Source organism: Porites lutea, chromosome 6, assembly GCF_958299795.1.
Source record: "Porites lutea chromosome 6, jaPorLute2.1, whole genome shotgun sequence".
Classification (NCBI taxonomy): Eukaryota; Metazoa; Cnidaria; class Anthozoa; order Scleractinia; family Poritidae; genus Porites; species Porites lutea.
In genome coordinates, this window is record NC_133206.1 from 18,742,373 (window position 1) to 18,758,304 (window position 15,932).

A 15,932-nucleotide genomic window follows, 5' to 3' on the forward strand; every position below is an offset into this window, starting at 1 on the left:
ATTGGATGGGATAATGACAGAATGCTCCTTGTTACTGTTTTTCTCCATCCAGCAAATAAAAAGCTTGACTCCAACCATAATTTTCCTATTAAATGACAACACTAGAGTAACTGCAAGTACGATAAGCATTTCTATTTTGTCCTTACTGGATTTGTATTTGTTAATGCTTCCTTTATGTAGGTAATGTGAGGCTTGAGGTCAATTCTAAAATAAAATAAAAACGAATGTTTAAATTAAAGGTGATGCAACTGCAGTATCAGCAATGGGAAACTAAATTTTAGTGTGGTTTACTTCACCAGATACATAAGTTTTCTAGAATACAGACTTAGAGGGCAGGCTCATTTTCTTAATAATCCACAAAATGTCTACAGATCAATATACCTATTACACAGCAGGGGCACTTAAAGACACACACAAGCTATAATAGGGCTCACTCAAGGTTTTTCACTCAGTTTGACTGCATACTGGTTGTCTTCATCACCTGATGGTGTTGAATTGCTGATTGACACCAGCGTCTGATGAAGACCAGCAGTATGCAGTCGAAATGTTGCAATCATTTACAAAATGACTATCATGAGTCAAATGATTAATTATCCTACCATAAACATGCCACAATAAACAAAAATATCATCCCTCATTTTTCAAACAAGCTACTAATCAGTAAATCAACCTTTGGGATGCTAGGTTTTAAAAATTTAATAGGTTTTGAAATAGTGGCAGATTCCATTTGAGCCCTTAATCTTTCTTAAGTGGAGCAAGATGACATAGCGAGCCAATAAAATCACAAGTGCACAAAGGACATAACAAAAACATGTGCTCTCTCTTGAAACCTATTTTCATGCAATGTTTTAACATGCAATGTGGACAACTGCTGTTTTTTTCTGGTTACCACCAGCAGTTCATTGTAGATAAGAAAATAAGAAAATCATAGACTTATACTTGAATCCAAATCCTTTGATAGCATCAGAAAGCCAATTGAGAGACTCGGCCAGAACCTTGGGATTCTTCTGAGAGCCTGCATGTTTTGAAATCTGAAGAAAGACACCATCAAAAATGTCACACATCACATATGTAATAGAACTTTGCACATTTTTTTTTTCAACTTTTGACATGGACAAGTAAGGGAAAATCCATCAAATTTGCTGGAAAGAATGCCTTTAAATTAGTAAAACTGCCAAGTTTGAAAGTGATTTGTTGAAAGGTAGGGGGGGCGCACACAAACATCTGCAAATTTTCACAACTTTGCGGAGCTATATCTTTGCTTACTTAAGCTGTATCACTTTCAAACTTGGCGATTGTAGTAATTGTAAGGTGCTCTTTCCAGTGGTGTCAACGGATTTTCTCTTTTACTTGCCATGTAAAAAGTTGAAAAAACAGTGAAAAGGTCTATACTGTGGTTACAAGTAAACTATCACATTTTTATGGGTGCACTTTGTATTGAGCAAACTTATCTCTTACAGAAGTATTCATATTCAACTTTTTCACTCCAGAGCACAATGCTGGGAAATTTTGCCCACAACTTGTCATACAGAAGCTTTTACTGAGAGCATCACGTTGCAAATCAGAAAGAATAGCGTTTCTACCATTTTACTGCAATTCAGACAACAAATTGATAACCATTTTCATTTCTTCATGAATCAATTCTCTGGGGTTGCAAAGCTGGCAACTTTTTTTCACATCAAGATGCCTTAGAGAGAGAGAATTTGACAATATATTTTCTCATCCAAGCAAATGATAAGAAGGCAAAACCAAATCTCAAAAAACTGGTTCCATCAGTCCATTGTAACACACCCACCTTTAAACTAATGTAGTTTAGTGATATCATTTCTGCAAATGTAGTCAGTGCCTCCTTGCTTACATCTTTTAACTGTTTAAAAAGACAAACAAACATTTTAAAAATTGTCAAACAAATGTTAGGCACTACAGCTGTATATCGCCTACATCATCTCATTACAATGAAAACCAATTTAAATCTTATGGTTGTGGGTAAAATATATTTCCTTCGAGATTTCCAGGTACTGGTTCTTAAATCATACTTGAAGATCACTTTTTAGTACTACATGACAAATCTAAAATCTTAGATTTCTTATTTGACAGCTATGGTACATTGAACGTGGAGACACATTTTTTCCACTGTGTATCCACTTGCTTCTGCATATGACTGACGGGCAACTCTCAGGATTGCTGGGCTAGATTACATATTGCTTTTTGCTCTGGCAGCTCTGCTTCTAGATCACTGCTCTTTCAAGCAAATTCTCTAGCCCCACAAGCCTGTAAATAACAAATATTTGTTTTTAGAAAAGAGGTCTATCTGACCAAGCAGCCTTTTCAGTTGGACAAAACAAATAAGTTGTGAGAAGTACATGAAGTTGAATTTTCATTTCTTTAAGGAGTATGCAAGTCTTTAAATGCAAAATTGAAATCTTCGGTGTTTGATCTGTCTGGTCATCATGCCAGATGGCAGGCAGGATTTCAACAGACATGTGCCAATTTTAGTTGGACACTACCTGATGAATGACTCACTGTCATTTGCAGCTGTGGCCCCATCATAAAACCCCCGACAGTAATTTATCTAGGGAGGTACAAATCACATCGGGTAACCTTACACGTAAGTCTTTCCAATGTACTTATTTTCAGTGATGGTTCCTGTTGCCAGTCATCATAATACCTCCTCACTTAATTACCGCTATTTTCTAGATGGCTTTATACCTAACATAAGTAGTATTGTCACTTTTCCTCTCTTTTTGTCTGTGTGGGGCATAAAAGTAAAGTTCTTGTCTTGGTTCCTGTATGCTTCTCTGTCACACCTAGACTGTTAAGGCACTTCCTTCAAACTTACAAGGAGCCAGATTTGTAAGCTTATCAGATGACGATGGGTTAATGTTAGGTTACCTATAGTAAACAGCTTTCTCACCTTGATGTCCCCAATTTTGTCAACCAATCCATCAAGAGCATAAAAAGCACTGCGTTTTGAAAAGGACTTCATGTTCCGTGCAATATACTGACATAATGCAAATTTGGCTTTCAGAACCTGACAAATATTTTAATATGAGAAACTATTCAGATCAAGGTTATTATCAATATTGCCTTCAAAGACAAATCATGGTTCGCACAACTTCAGACATACAAATTTCAAGAAATTATCAAGGACAAACTACAGTTTTCAAGGACTGTGAATTATTCAATAAATCGGCATTCTTTAACCCCCTTTTAAACACCTCATGCATGGCTAAAACACTTCATGGAGTCATTTACGATTTTAATTTCTTCAGCCATGGTTGATCACAAAAATGACTTGCAATTGCATCTAAGGTTCAGAAATAGCATTCAAAATAAGGAAGCACAAAAATGTTGTTACATTACCCGTGAGTTTTACAGGTTCTTACACTGAGGATGAGCCAACGTCTCCTTGGCAAAAAATCTAATTTTACAGAAACTTTTTTGGACATCACACGGTTGTCAAAAGTAGCCAGCTACTGGTGAAAATCATCGCCTACTTGGTTAGTATGGGCTGGCTACTCTGCTTAGCATTTCTTTATGGATGGCATTTTTTAAATAAAATATCCCTGCACTGGTCGCTTACTTTGACAACTCAGCTGTCTACTTGAAAACTTTCTGACAACCCTGACATAAACAAGGTAGTGAATTTCAAGAACTTTTCAAGACCTTATAAAGAAATCAGGTAATTTTCAAGGACTTTAACCAGATTCAAGGACTTTTCAAGATGACTACTAAAATTTAAGACCTTTTCAAGATTGTACAAACCATGGCAAATTCACAGGACAGTGCTTCTCACTTGAATAAAAATTAAATTGTGAGATTAAAGACTTCTTCCCATGGAGACCTCCCACTTGTAAGCGGTAAAGAGGCTTATCAGAATATTGAGATTGAATCCCTAAAGACAACCATTCTGGGCTAGTGCTAAAGAGAAACCACATTCTAAAGGTGATTTCAATTGTCATGTACGATCAGTATTGTTTCATTTAGTTACCCACAGCCCTAAACGATACTTGGAAGGGAAAAAAACTAGTATTTAGTCCTGAACATCCTATAAAGTGATACCAAAATATGCAATTTTAGCCACTTCATGAACAACAAGTCCATCCCCTGTAGATTTCTTTTGCAGACTTAGAACCACTCTAATACTCCAAATTCATTTTACCTGGAAGTTAGTGTCTTTCCAGCCTGGTTTCTTTGCTAGAACTCTGATCAGGACTTGTGAGGAAGCCTTTGGATCCATTCCTTTAACAAGCTGAAAGAAAAAATAACATTCAGCATCTCAACTATGTGACAAAAAACTGCCCCTGTTACATTGGCATCTTCACTTGTTCCAGGTAAGAGGTAACAGTAAATAGCAAACTGTACACTAAATGATAAAAAGAAAGGGGCTAATAGGCCACTTGCACTAAGAGGTCACGTGACCAATGCTTCCTTTAAACAATGATTTGGAATCTTGCTGATGCCAAAAATTGTTAGAGCACACAAAAATTATCTTACACCCGAAATTTGAGAGGAAACGCACTTAAGGGAGATATTTTATGGCACTTTGATTTTTCAGCAAAGTAGTATGATTTGTATTGGCCACCATGTTGGAGGGCATGCTTTTGCCCTCCAACATGGCGGCCAAAACTACTTCTTGCTTATATCTTGCTCAACGTTTCATAGTTACGCTCAGATGTGCTGTAAACGTTATCACATCATCTTTTCAACATTTTCCTTGAAGTTTAAGTGCAAAATTTGTGTTCAGAGAGAGGTAATTCATAATTTTAAAAATCACATTTTGGTCACGTGACCATTTACGAACTTATTCATTTTAAGAAAATGGTGCGGGTTTGAAAAACCAAATGACTATTATTTTGTTTAAGATATGACCCACCAATCGTTTCTCGAAGGTAAAATCATATAACTTTCATTTTCATAAAAACGATGTCACATGCCTCTTAGTGCAAATGGCCTATTTTGGCATAACTCTAAAGATGAACAGCTGTGAACAGTTCCTGTAAAGACTATTCAAGGTATTCAAAGGGGACAGACTTAGATAACAATGTTAATGCTCCTGCAAATCTAAACAGAGTAACTGTTCATCAGTAGGAAGGATACCCAAAATGTGTGCAATAGCAATATTTTACTGTGAAACTCACAAAACTGTGAACACCACAAATATTTATGAAATGTTGTTGTGTTGTGGGAAATTAGCCAATAAGGCAAAAGATAACTAAACCGCAAACAGCAACGGTAATTAGTTTGTGGTTTTGAGGTTAGCTTGCATATCCTGAACTTTATTGCAATTGGCCAGTACACAATCAACATTCCTGAAAAATTTCAGGTGTTCATGGTTTTCTGAGTTTGACCCCTGCAGTAAGTTAGGTCACATAATGATATTAATGTGCCAACCACAGGCTCATTAGCTCTTGAAACAATGGGTTTTTTTGCCTCAGTGGTTAGCACATTTAAATAACAAAATAATGTTTACAAACAAGAAATATGGCTATAACTTTGTTGGTTTCAGCTCCATGAATTCTTACAACCATTGCAGATTATTTTAGGAGCAGTGAGCCACTTACACTGTAACAGTAAGTACACAGTAGCTGACACAATGTATCAGTCAAGAAGATGATACAAAATAAATGCAATCTGCATGATCAAATTTAATCTGTATAACTCATATTCAGACTGCTGTTTGCCAATCACACGTACATGTACTTACATCACTTAAAGCTTCTATACCAGCCAGCCTCTCTTTCCAGTTAGTGTCTGCTAGTTGCTTGAGCACAGTCTCCGAAATAATCTCTGCAGCTTTAGCATCCACTTCTTCTGGCTACAATGAATCAATGGTGTGGTCGACAATAGTTAAAATGTCTGAGAGATTTTATTCATTTTATGACCCTATGAAATATAGCGTGGCATACTGTTAAGGTGGTGTTTTTTTGTTGTTGTATTTTTTTTTCAATTTCTCATTATTTACTTACTTATTGAGTGATCTATTAATCTATTCATTTAATCATATTTATTATTAACACAACATTGTGGAGCCTTCACCCAACATACTTATCCCCTGGAACTTACTTTAGTCTTCTCAGAACATCATATTTTTAAATAACGACAAAGTTATCATTGTCACATTTTTCAGACATTTAAAAATCATCATGCAAAGTGCACAAGTTTCTTACCGACATTTCTGGCTCAGTAGGTTCTTCACTGTCAAAACCACTCACAGATGAAGCCTTCTTTCCTTTAGCTCCTGCTTTTCCTCCACCAGATGAGCCTGCCTTCTTTTTGGGAGGCTAAGAAATTCATCATATTAAAAGAACATTACTATCACAACTACAAACACTCAAGACCTGTAATAAACATTAATTATGTTAGCCTGGACTTCTATTAACAAAACTGGAACAATTTAAATCTATACTGTCAAACCACTTTTTTTACAACACCAAAATTTTCTCAGTCAAAGCATCAAAGCTGGAACCTCTTGCAAGTTATTATAATAAAGTAATCCTCAAGTGTACATATACATGTAATGTTATTTATTATATTATGTGTCAAAAATTTATAAAAGACTTCTGAGATATATGTACAAGTATGTAGTACAGAATTAAATTTGATGTTGGCTGTTATTATAGCTTATTTTCGTTCACAATTGAAGGTTGTTTCACAACAAACATATTCAACCAAATACAGTCCATAACACAACAAATAATAAAAAAAGAAAACATACTCCTCCTGAAGATGCTGGTTTGGCTGACTCAGCAGCAGGTTTAGCTTGTTTCTGTGCTGGTTTCTTAGCAGGTGCCTCTGATTTCTTGCCTCCATCTGTGCTTGTTTTAGCAGGAGCAGCTGGTTTGGGAACTGCACTTGCACCAGCAGCAGGTTTGCCACTTATCTCAGCCTTCTCAGCACACTCTTTCACCTAAGAATAAATTTGAGTCTACTGCTAAGTCCTTTCAATCCTATTTAGCCTGGATTATTTAAGCCTGAGCAAACAGCCAACATTTTTCAATGCCACCACTAGTTTTCCTGGAAAATGACATCTTAGAAGCAAGTACAGAAATTTTGTACTGGTGATGCATCCTACCCAGATCAGGGTAGTGCTTCTGACTGGTTGGTTTCACAGGGAACCAGTGTTGGCATCTCAAAATGTCAGCTGTTTTCGCAGGACAGGATAATTTGTTGTGTAACGCCCCCCATTGAGGAGAGTAGCACAGGACTATGCTTTAGTAGAACTCCAAAATATGTCGCTAACATAACCATAAACACTCGAGGGGTTGGGAGAACTCTCAATAGTTAGTTATGCAAGCCTTTGACTTCACCTCAGGTTTGGATAACTGTGTCAAATTCCCTCAACACTCTATGTTGTGCTTACAACAAGCTATGCAACCATGGAAAAAGTTTTCTATTGCATATCACATAAAATCAGGAGGCAATCAGAACATTACCTTGTCCATCTTGATTTTGTCAAGTTGTTCAATGTATGGGTTTAATGGTCTTTCACCCATAACCTTCAGCAGAGTACCTAACGCTTCCGCGGTGGCATCTCTTACTGGTCCAAATGTGTCATCCATTCTCTACAAGATAAAACTAATAATATCAAAACCTTCACACAGCTTTTGAAACAGGAACCTCCTTGAGAGGATAAATATTATGAAAACCAATTGGGCTATCCTTTGGATAGTAATTTATCCAGTGGATAGTGCTATCCACCATTCAAACAAACAGGGGCAGCAGTACACAGTCAAAACATTGCAGTCAATGACACAGTGACAATGTTGAGACAAATGATAAACATGACTATCATCTTTAGGCATGTAAGGTAAAAGTCAGAGCCTTTTGAAATTCACTTTGTCAACAGCCAGTGCATTAGATGTCATGGTCCCCTTTGAGATTGAAACAAAAAATGGAACCTGAGGTAAAACCAAGATAGCAAGGCTTGGTTCTACTTTGCAATAAAAGAATAAAAAAGTGCAAGCGTCAGAAAAAAATCCTTGTCCCTGCATTAAGGACTCGAGTTTTATACTTGCACATATGTCCACGGTTGTGGATGTATCACTAGTGAAAACCACAAAAGTAATGAATGGCTCAGTTTCGTAATGTATCACCTTAAGAAGACTGCTGCAAACTGGCTTCAGGAAAGTCTTGGGCAGAGCTGCAGGTGTGCTTTTGCAAAAGCAACGAGTCAGAAATCTAACAGTCTCCTCTTTCACAGATGGGTTCTTGCTTTCAAGAGATGCCAACAAGTCTTCTTGCATTGCAGACAGATTAGTCTAACGTATAACAAAAACAAAATAATAAAATAATTACACCTTCAGATTTTCAAAGAAAAGATCGTAAATTAAAGAAATTGGTTTTAGCCATGAAATTTTCAGCAACAAAAATAAGATGTAAGGGACTTAAATTTAATAAGTTTGAAACACAAGTACCTGAATGAAATGTGAGTTTCACTTAAGAATTTAAAGCTGGTTATGTCACCTTGTGACCAGCAGTCCACCCTAAAAGTCACTATAATTATTCCTTAATGAGCAGCAATTCACAATCCAAATAATGGCAAATCAGGCACAAGAGCCTTCTATTTCTTACGGGCATGCTAATGAGATACAGAGGATGCAAAATTCTTACTGTGAGGAAGACAGCATCTATAGCTTCTCTTAAAGAAGACACGACATTTGCTTTCTTTTCCTTAAACTTCTCTAATATGGGAGGGATAATCATTGATGAATACTGTGAAAACTTTTTGCGCAGTCCCGTAGCTAATAGACCCACACACTTGGCTGCTAAGGCTACAACCATGACATTTGCATCCTTTGAAATTATCTGCAAACAAAGCAGGGAAAACAAGGTCAGCCTACATCTCTAAATCCATCATGCAAAGAGGAAAAAAGAGTAACTCTCCATACCAGCTTAATTAGCACTGCATATTAATTAGTTAAGCATAAGTATAACATGCAACTCTAAGTCTTTGGTCAACTAAATGTAGTAACATGGCCTTTAGTGATAAAGAAGCTGGCTTCCTTAACATCTTGAAATGCATTGAAACGATAACCTGTCTTCAGTCTGGCAAAACATGTTTAAAGTCATTTTTCTTTAACGCTGTGGCAATGGTTACAATAACAGGCATAAGGAATACCATGTTACAATACCTACTTTCTTCAGTGCCCCCATGAGCTCACCATACTGGCCTCCCTCAAGTTTTGGGTTTGAAACAAGTTTTTCAAGTGCTTCAAGTGCTTCCTTTCTTAGCTGCCATTTTTTGTTCTCCTGGAAATTTAATCATGAAAAAAGGTTTTCAGTTTCTAAACATAGTGTTATTGGAGATCAGACTTATACCAGAACTTTACTTGCACATCCCCACTTAAACTGTACTTTACCCCGAGGGGATCCACCCACTACTTTACCCTCCTACCCCAACCCTGTTCACTTCACCTTTAACACCTGTGTCACCCAGGCTTCATCCCCTGCACCACCCCTGAATTTCTCTTATTTACATGTACACCCACTGTACTTCTAACTAACTCCTCAGGTACTTCCCTCGTACATGAGAAATCCAGAAATTGCCGTTGGAAAATCAAATGGTTCACACCATTCTGTCTGGGGAGCTTCAAAAAACATAGGCGATGATTTGATGGGATGCAATTTTTCTACTCTTCTGAGTCTGTTCAGCTGATTTGGATATACTTTGTAACAGGTCGTTCTCCACTAAGTCAAATTTTATAGTTTTATGCACAAGATTTACACCTGGGTGGTTTGTATTAATGGTAAACACCCCTGCTTTAGCCCTCCATTTTCACTGATTCAACCCTGCTCCAATAAAAAGCTTAACTGGTACCTAAGGATCGAGGTAAAAGAGGGTCTACCCTTAGCCACCTCGGAGTTTCTCATTACGCTGATTTAGCAACAGAACGGGAACGTCAGTTGATGGCGGGAAAGCGTGCAGAAAGGACTAAACGCTACTTCTGATGCCCAATTTGCCGCTCTGCAATTGGTCAAGCCAGTTGTTTAATTTGCGTGCACTGTTGTCAACTGACATTCCCATACTGCTGCTAAATCAGCCTACTACCTCCATCTGTAAGGTGACTATTGCAAAAAATTAAAATGAAATTACAGTGGAACCTCTAATCAAGGAATACCTTTGGGACCAAGGCAAGTGTCCCTTAGTGGAAGTTGGGCTGGGTTTGTTAATAATTAACCAACAAATAAAATATTTTTCTTTTATTCTGCCCCTGCCCTTTTAATCTGCCGCAGCCATAGTTGCAAGCAGCTACAATCAGCGACAAAATTGTCGAGACATTGTACTCAAATAGGGTAACTTCGGAGAACAAAAGTATCCGCCCCCCTCCCCCCTTGTTCCCTCCATTCAAAGTTGGGGTGTTTATTGTTTTCTATTAGGTAGCTTGAACATCGGCAAAACATTGGATGCAGGGGATGGGGGAGGAAAAGCTATATTTCCTCCTTTTGAAGTTAGTAAAACGTAAAAACCCAGTTTTGGGCGAAGTGTTTCAACTCATTTGTAGATAAAAGGAGAGGTTCCACTGTAGTTCTCTGTCGGCAACACCACTTACCAAGTTTTCATAAAAGTCCTTGGGAAGTTTAGAGAGAATCTCAACTGCTTCAATAAGCTCATATGGATCGATAGCCTCTGGCTCAGCAGCACTAACTCCTGCAAACACAAATCCAGAATTCTAAATTCTATGTACCTGGTATCAAACATGACATCATCAAGAAGCAAGAATTGAAGTTACAATACATACATATACTGTTTACAGGTAGTCATTATGACACCTGAACGAGGATCATAAGCTTATCCTTATATTAATATCTCTCCTCACAGATAATGCACCCAGCCCAGGAAAGGTTGGTCACACCACTGTGGTCTACATCTTCTATGCTACGTCCCCCACTCTTTTCGCACAGTGGTGTGGGTTCTTTTATGTCCCACATGAACCAGGGACGTGAAAGTGCTGTGAGACAGGACCTGCAGTATTTCATCCTTATCCATGAAGACGAGAAATGCAGATGTCATTACAAAGGCAGCACTTTTTTCTCAGGTATTTAAAGACCCTAAGTGTTGGTCCAGCCAGGGTTTGAACTCGAAACCTCCTGCTCAGCAGACCGGCACTCTCCCAACTGAGCCAACCAGCTGCAGCCAAGTAAGTTCACTTACCTCCATCTGTAGCTGATTCATCCCCTCCCCCACCGGCAGCTGGTGCAGTTGCTGCTCCTTCTGCCATTTTTGCCTGCTGGCTTCTTGTAAATCTAGTGGGAGCGGGTGGGGCAGGTGGAAGTTTTGCCCATTCTTCTTCCAATTCTTTCATCTATAGGAAGAAAGGAGAGAGAAATTGAAGCAACATAAAATGATACAACTTGGTATTGCCAGTTAAGAGTTATAAACAGCCTTCATTTTGTAAACAGCTGGCTGTCAGCGTTATAGTACAACTAAGTGCAATAAGGAATCTGTATAAAAATGTAATATTGTTTATCATATAGTGAGGTAAGAGATGGTGTATCTTGAAATTAAACTTTGATATTTTATTTATTTACTTGCCACACAATAATAGAAATACAAAAAATAAAAGATAAGTGGAAAAAGAGAAGTGGCGCGGAGTCCTAACAGAAAGTATACAAAGCTTATGAGAGATATCATAATATTATCATATATATTTCGCACGCCGTCATTCCCAATAAACTGGCCTTCCCTAGTCTCCACTGCTCGATCTACAATTATACTTTGAAGACTCCCATCTCATAAACCTTCGTACAAACATGATTCAAATAAATATCAGTCCAAAGCATTTGTAATCTGTGACCACAAATCAGATGAGACCAGATCTGTGACTCACGTAAACAAAGCATACCTGGTTTGATTGATGTTTTGAGTGCTAAGTAATCAACACTACCAGCACGGCGCCAGTTCGCCCACAAACGCAGTTTTTCAAAATTGTGGGGTTTGCAGGCAAGCATTTCCTTCTTTCCCCTCCCCCTCCCCCATCATTCTTTTTTTTTTTTTTGCTCTCTTCCCAGCTTTCTCGACAAACTCGCGCGGAAACACTTGCTACGCAGGCTAACTTATTTGATATCTTGGTACACTTCATTGGCAAAACAGCAGAAGCAGAAGAACTAATAAACCAATCACATCTCATGGTAACAAGCATTTCAATTGGTCTATTCTTCTGCTCCTGTTCTCACTGCCAACAATCTGGTTTTCACTGAATCATTAGCAAACAGAGGAATAAGCAAAAATGAAAAAGAAAAGACAATGTCCTAATTCTTGCAATTCTGGAAGTGAAAAAAGCCATAATTGGCTACCGCAAAATTCCGAAAATAAGCCCCTCCATGTATAAGCCGCTCCAAATGTAAGCCCCCCAAACCCGTAATGCAAAAAACTCTCTGTTAAATCGCCCCTCCAAATATAAGCCCCCCCGGGGCTTGTACTTGGAAATTGCCCTCAAATACAAAGTAAAACAAAGCAAAAACGGTAAATTTCCTTCCAACTATAAGGCTAGCCCAATCGATTTTGAAACGCAAATTTCCGTCCTTAGATAAACCCCTCCAAAAATAAGCCCCTCAAAGAGGGCCTTTGAAAAATATAAGCCCTGGGGCTTATTTTCGGAATTTTAGAGTATGTTACAGGTTAAAATTATTTTCAGGTTAAAATATTTTAACCTAAGTTGATTCTCAATTTCCTTTTTCTCATAGTCCTAATTCATGAATAATTAGAGCTAGGAGACAAAGGAAATTAGGAATCAACCTAGGTTAAAAAATTTTAACCTGAATTTAATTTTGACCTGTAAGAGCTACACTCAAGCTACTACAGTGGAATATCATTATAAATGAGCCTCTATAACAAAGTGTAATTATTCTTCACCCCAGTAAAATAACTATATGGAAGAGTGCCCTGTGAAAGTGAAACCTTGTTATAGCAAACATGTTTTGCCAGTTCCTTGACCCTTCATTATATCAAGGTTCCACTGCAATACCCTCTGGATGGTCTTCCAAGACAAATTTGGGATATACCCTCAGGGTAGTCGAAATAAACCAGTGACATGCAATTTCTTTGTCTGCTCTTGCAATTTCACTTCCTTGATTCAAATAGATTGAATGTTATAATACTCTTATAGTCCACAAAGCACCTCTCGTTTAACAGCATCTGGAGCCTTTAACTCCTTTCAGTCCTCTATCACCTCAATATTATTTTGAAAACCATGTTTTTCTAAGATGTGGAGAGCTGAACAAAAAATTAAGAGACAGGAACCCAACAAAACCCATAATTTCACGACAAAATGGCAGCCTCCATGATGATCACTTAACTGGAAAACTATTCAATATATGCAAGATAATGTTTAGAAATTAGGATTATGAAACAGAACTTTTTGAATAATATCACAAAAAAATTGTTACGAAGGAGCAGTCTGTCATAAATTAATACACTATCTAAATTTCGAGCATTAGCACAATGAATTCAGCTGAGGCTAGCATTACCGTAGTATTGAGAGAAAGTCTCTCTATTGGAGTGCCAGGTGAATTGTGACAGGGTTTCTCAGACGAGAACTTTCCATACACAGATTTAATCTCAGTTCTCCTGATTCCCAGTTTTGAATTATTGCATGAAGACTTTTGAGACCCTTTCATAAAAGCCTTGAACAACACACTACCAATAATGATCTCCATGACTGGGAACATGGACAGATTTTTTAGCTGTAAAACTGAATTCCTTGAATAAAGATCTACATAAGAAACTCCTCCATGCAGTGTAGTTCAAACAGTCATTTTCAGTTGACAAGAAGCATGCAAAATCTTATTCTTGGTATTTGGTGCATGCCTTTTTTTCCATATTAACACTCCTTGTCATATGCCACTTATTAATCTCCATGGCTGAGAACTCCAAACGGATTTTACAGTAAAACATTTTGAAACTAAATCCTTGAAGTGCTAACGGTGAAATTTAGCCCACACACTGTAGAATGTAGCCTGGTCAATCATTTCCATGTCTTTTCATGTCATTTCAATGTCTTTCACCCATAAGTTAATTTGCTTCATATGGAAATCATCATAACCTCATTTTTTCATTCTACACGGCACTTACTCCCTGTCATTAAATCTTAATTGGTTCAAAAATCAGAACATTAACTTTGTGAACAGCTGATTATAGAATCTATGATTGGACAGAACACACCCAACAAGACACAGTGTTTTGCCAAAATCACTCCATTTTTTCATTTCTGGGAAAACCTCATTTATACTTGCATAACTTGTCAAAAAGAAGTATTATCAATAATTAATGAGTGGTCAGTTGTAACAGCTGATGAGCTTATGGTCACCACATGAATAATTACCATGGACTTCAAAATAGTCTTGAATCATTTATTTTTATTAAGTTTTTTTATATGCAATAAACCCTCTTTTAAGGCCTGCGCCTCCCCCCTTCAAATAAACCTCCCTCTCTAATAAGCCCTCCCTTTTCAGGGAAAGAAAGTTAATAAGCCTTTCACCCCCTCCCTCTTATTATTCTTCACTAATAAATAATAAAGTGTTAGTATTAACCAAACCCAACTGTAGCACTTCATGTGGAATGATTCAGGATGGTTTATTCACGAATTGGAAGTTCAGATTAATTTTTGATTTTGATCTTTGGCTGCAGGACTTCCAACCGTTTTACTTGAGCTTTTCCACTTTCCGTTCTAGTTCTTTATCACCTTTGCTAAATTAAATAAGCCCCCCCACCTCCCCCCGCCTCAAATGGGTTTGAACTAAAAAAGGCCCCAGGGGCAATGCTTAGCCCTCAAAATAATACTTTCTACAAACCAATGGTAAACAATTTACATATCAATCAAAATTCATGAACTTAATTCTCTTTAAAGTTATTTTGTTTGAAATTAAAATTACTTTTTGTAAATAGCACCTAATTTTTTCTTAATTAGAAATCATGAAAAAAAATGATCAGCCCTCCAAATAATACTTTCTACATTTAAACTACAGTAAACAATTTAAAAATCAATGAAATTCATGAACTTAATTATCTTTAATATTATTCTGTTTGAAATCAAAATTACTTTTTGTAAATAACAGCTATTTTTTTCTTAATCAGAAAGCATGAATGTTTATTTTGGGTTTCATGGAGTTAAAGGAATACTTTGACAACCAAGTTAACAGGAAATACATTGCAATGAGTGTATTCGCCCCACTTCTAGACAGATGCCATTCCTCACTTTGTCAGTGGGGATGAGATCTTTTCTCCTCTCTACTTTTCTGTCCTTTCACATGTACATATTTACCCAGTCAGACAGATATGCCACGACAACGAGAATAGAAATATCTCAATCTTGATATAACTTTATCATAAAACTTTAGTTTAGACCTTTCTCAGTTTAAAGTGCCAACACCATTTATTTTTTTCAGAAGCTGTTCCTTTACCACAGGATCTCTCCCTTCAAGCCAGACTTACTGCGTTTTTCACAAACATGCGAACTCTAAAGTTCAAAAGCCGCCTTCAAAATTGCGTTTTTCGCTGCCGTCAATCATAATTACGATCACAAGCAACCAACCTTGAAACACAGAAACTCACAAAACGGATCGAAATCCACCAATCAGAAATCACAATCCATGACCTTTTGAACCCGTTAAAATAAAGTTTTGTTTCCTAAGAGGTCCGTTAGGATGATTGACGGCAGCGAAAAACACAATCGTCAGTTGGCTTTTGAACTTCAGAATTTGCATGTTTGTGAAAAGCAACTGCAATTTTTGGCCAAAACCTTAAAAAATGCCAAGTCACTATTTTCTTGTTTGAAATCCTCTGCCTCAGGAAAAATACCAGATTATCATTGCAATTTAGCTTGCATAGCAGGCCTTGAAAGGGGCTATTGCAATTGGGTGTTGTGCGGCTATTGCAATTGGGTGTTCATAACAAGTTGGTATTGGGAATTGGCTGTCAGTGTGATTTTGTA

General features: G+C 37.3%; 1 protein-coding gene across 2 annotated transcripts in view; it reads right to left on the reverse strand.

Moving 5' to 3' along the window:
* Positions 1-15,932, reverse strand: part of LOC140940087 (cytoskeleton-associated protein 5-like) — a 55,333-nt gene that overhangs the window by 34,202 nt on the left and 5,199 nt on the right. Inside the window, exons 7-20 of one of the 2 annotated variants that reach the window (XM_073388975.1) lie at positions 11,156-11,306; positions 10,554-10,651; positions 9,139-9,252; positions 8,614-8,808; positions 8,097-8,261; positions 7,437-7,565; positions 6,719-6,910; positions 6,171-6,284; positions 5,708-5,818; positions 4,163-4,252; positions 2,915-3,031; positions 1,796-1,867; positions 940-1,031; positions 147-204 (exon numbers count right to left, since the gene is read on the reverse strand). In XM_073388975.1, coding sequence (XP_073245076.1) covers positions 147-204; positions 940-1,031; positions 1,796-1,867; positions 2,915-3,031; positions 4,163-4,252; positions 5,708-5,818; positions 6,171-6,284; positions 6,719-6,910; positions 7,437-7,565; positions 8,097-8,261; positions 8,614-8,808; positions 9,139-9,252; positions 10,554-10,651; positions 11,156-11,306 — 1,698 coding nt within the window. Of the gene's footprint in view, positions 1-146; positions 205-939; positions 1,032-1,795; positions 1,868-2,914; positions 3,032-4,162; positions 4,253-5,707; positions 5,819-6,170; positions 6,285-6,718; positions 6,911-7,436; positions 7,566-8,096; positions 8,262-8,613; positions 8,809-9,138; positions 9,253-10,553; positions 10,774-11,155; positions 11,307-15,932 lie in introns of those variants that run through there. The other variant, XM_073388974.1, reaches the window with a different exon arrangement.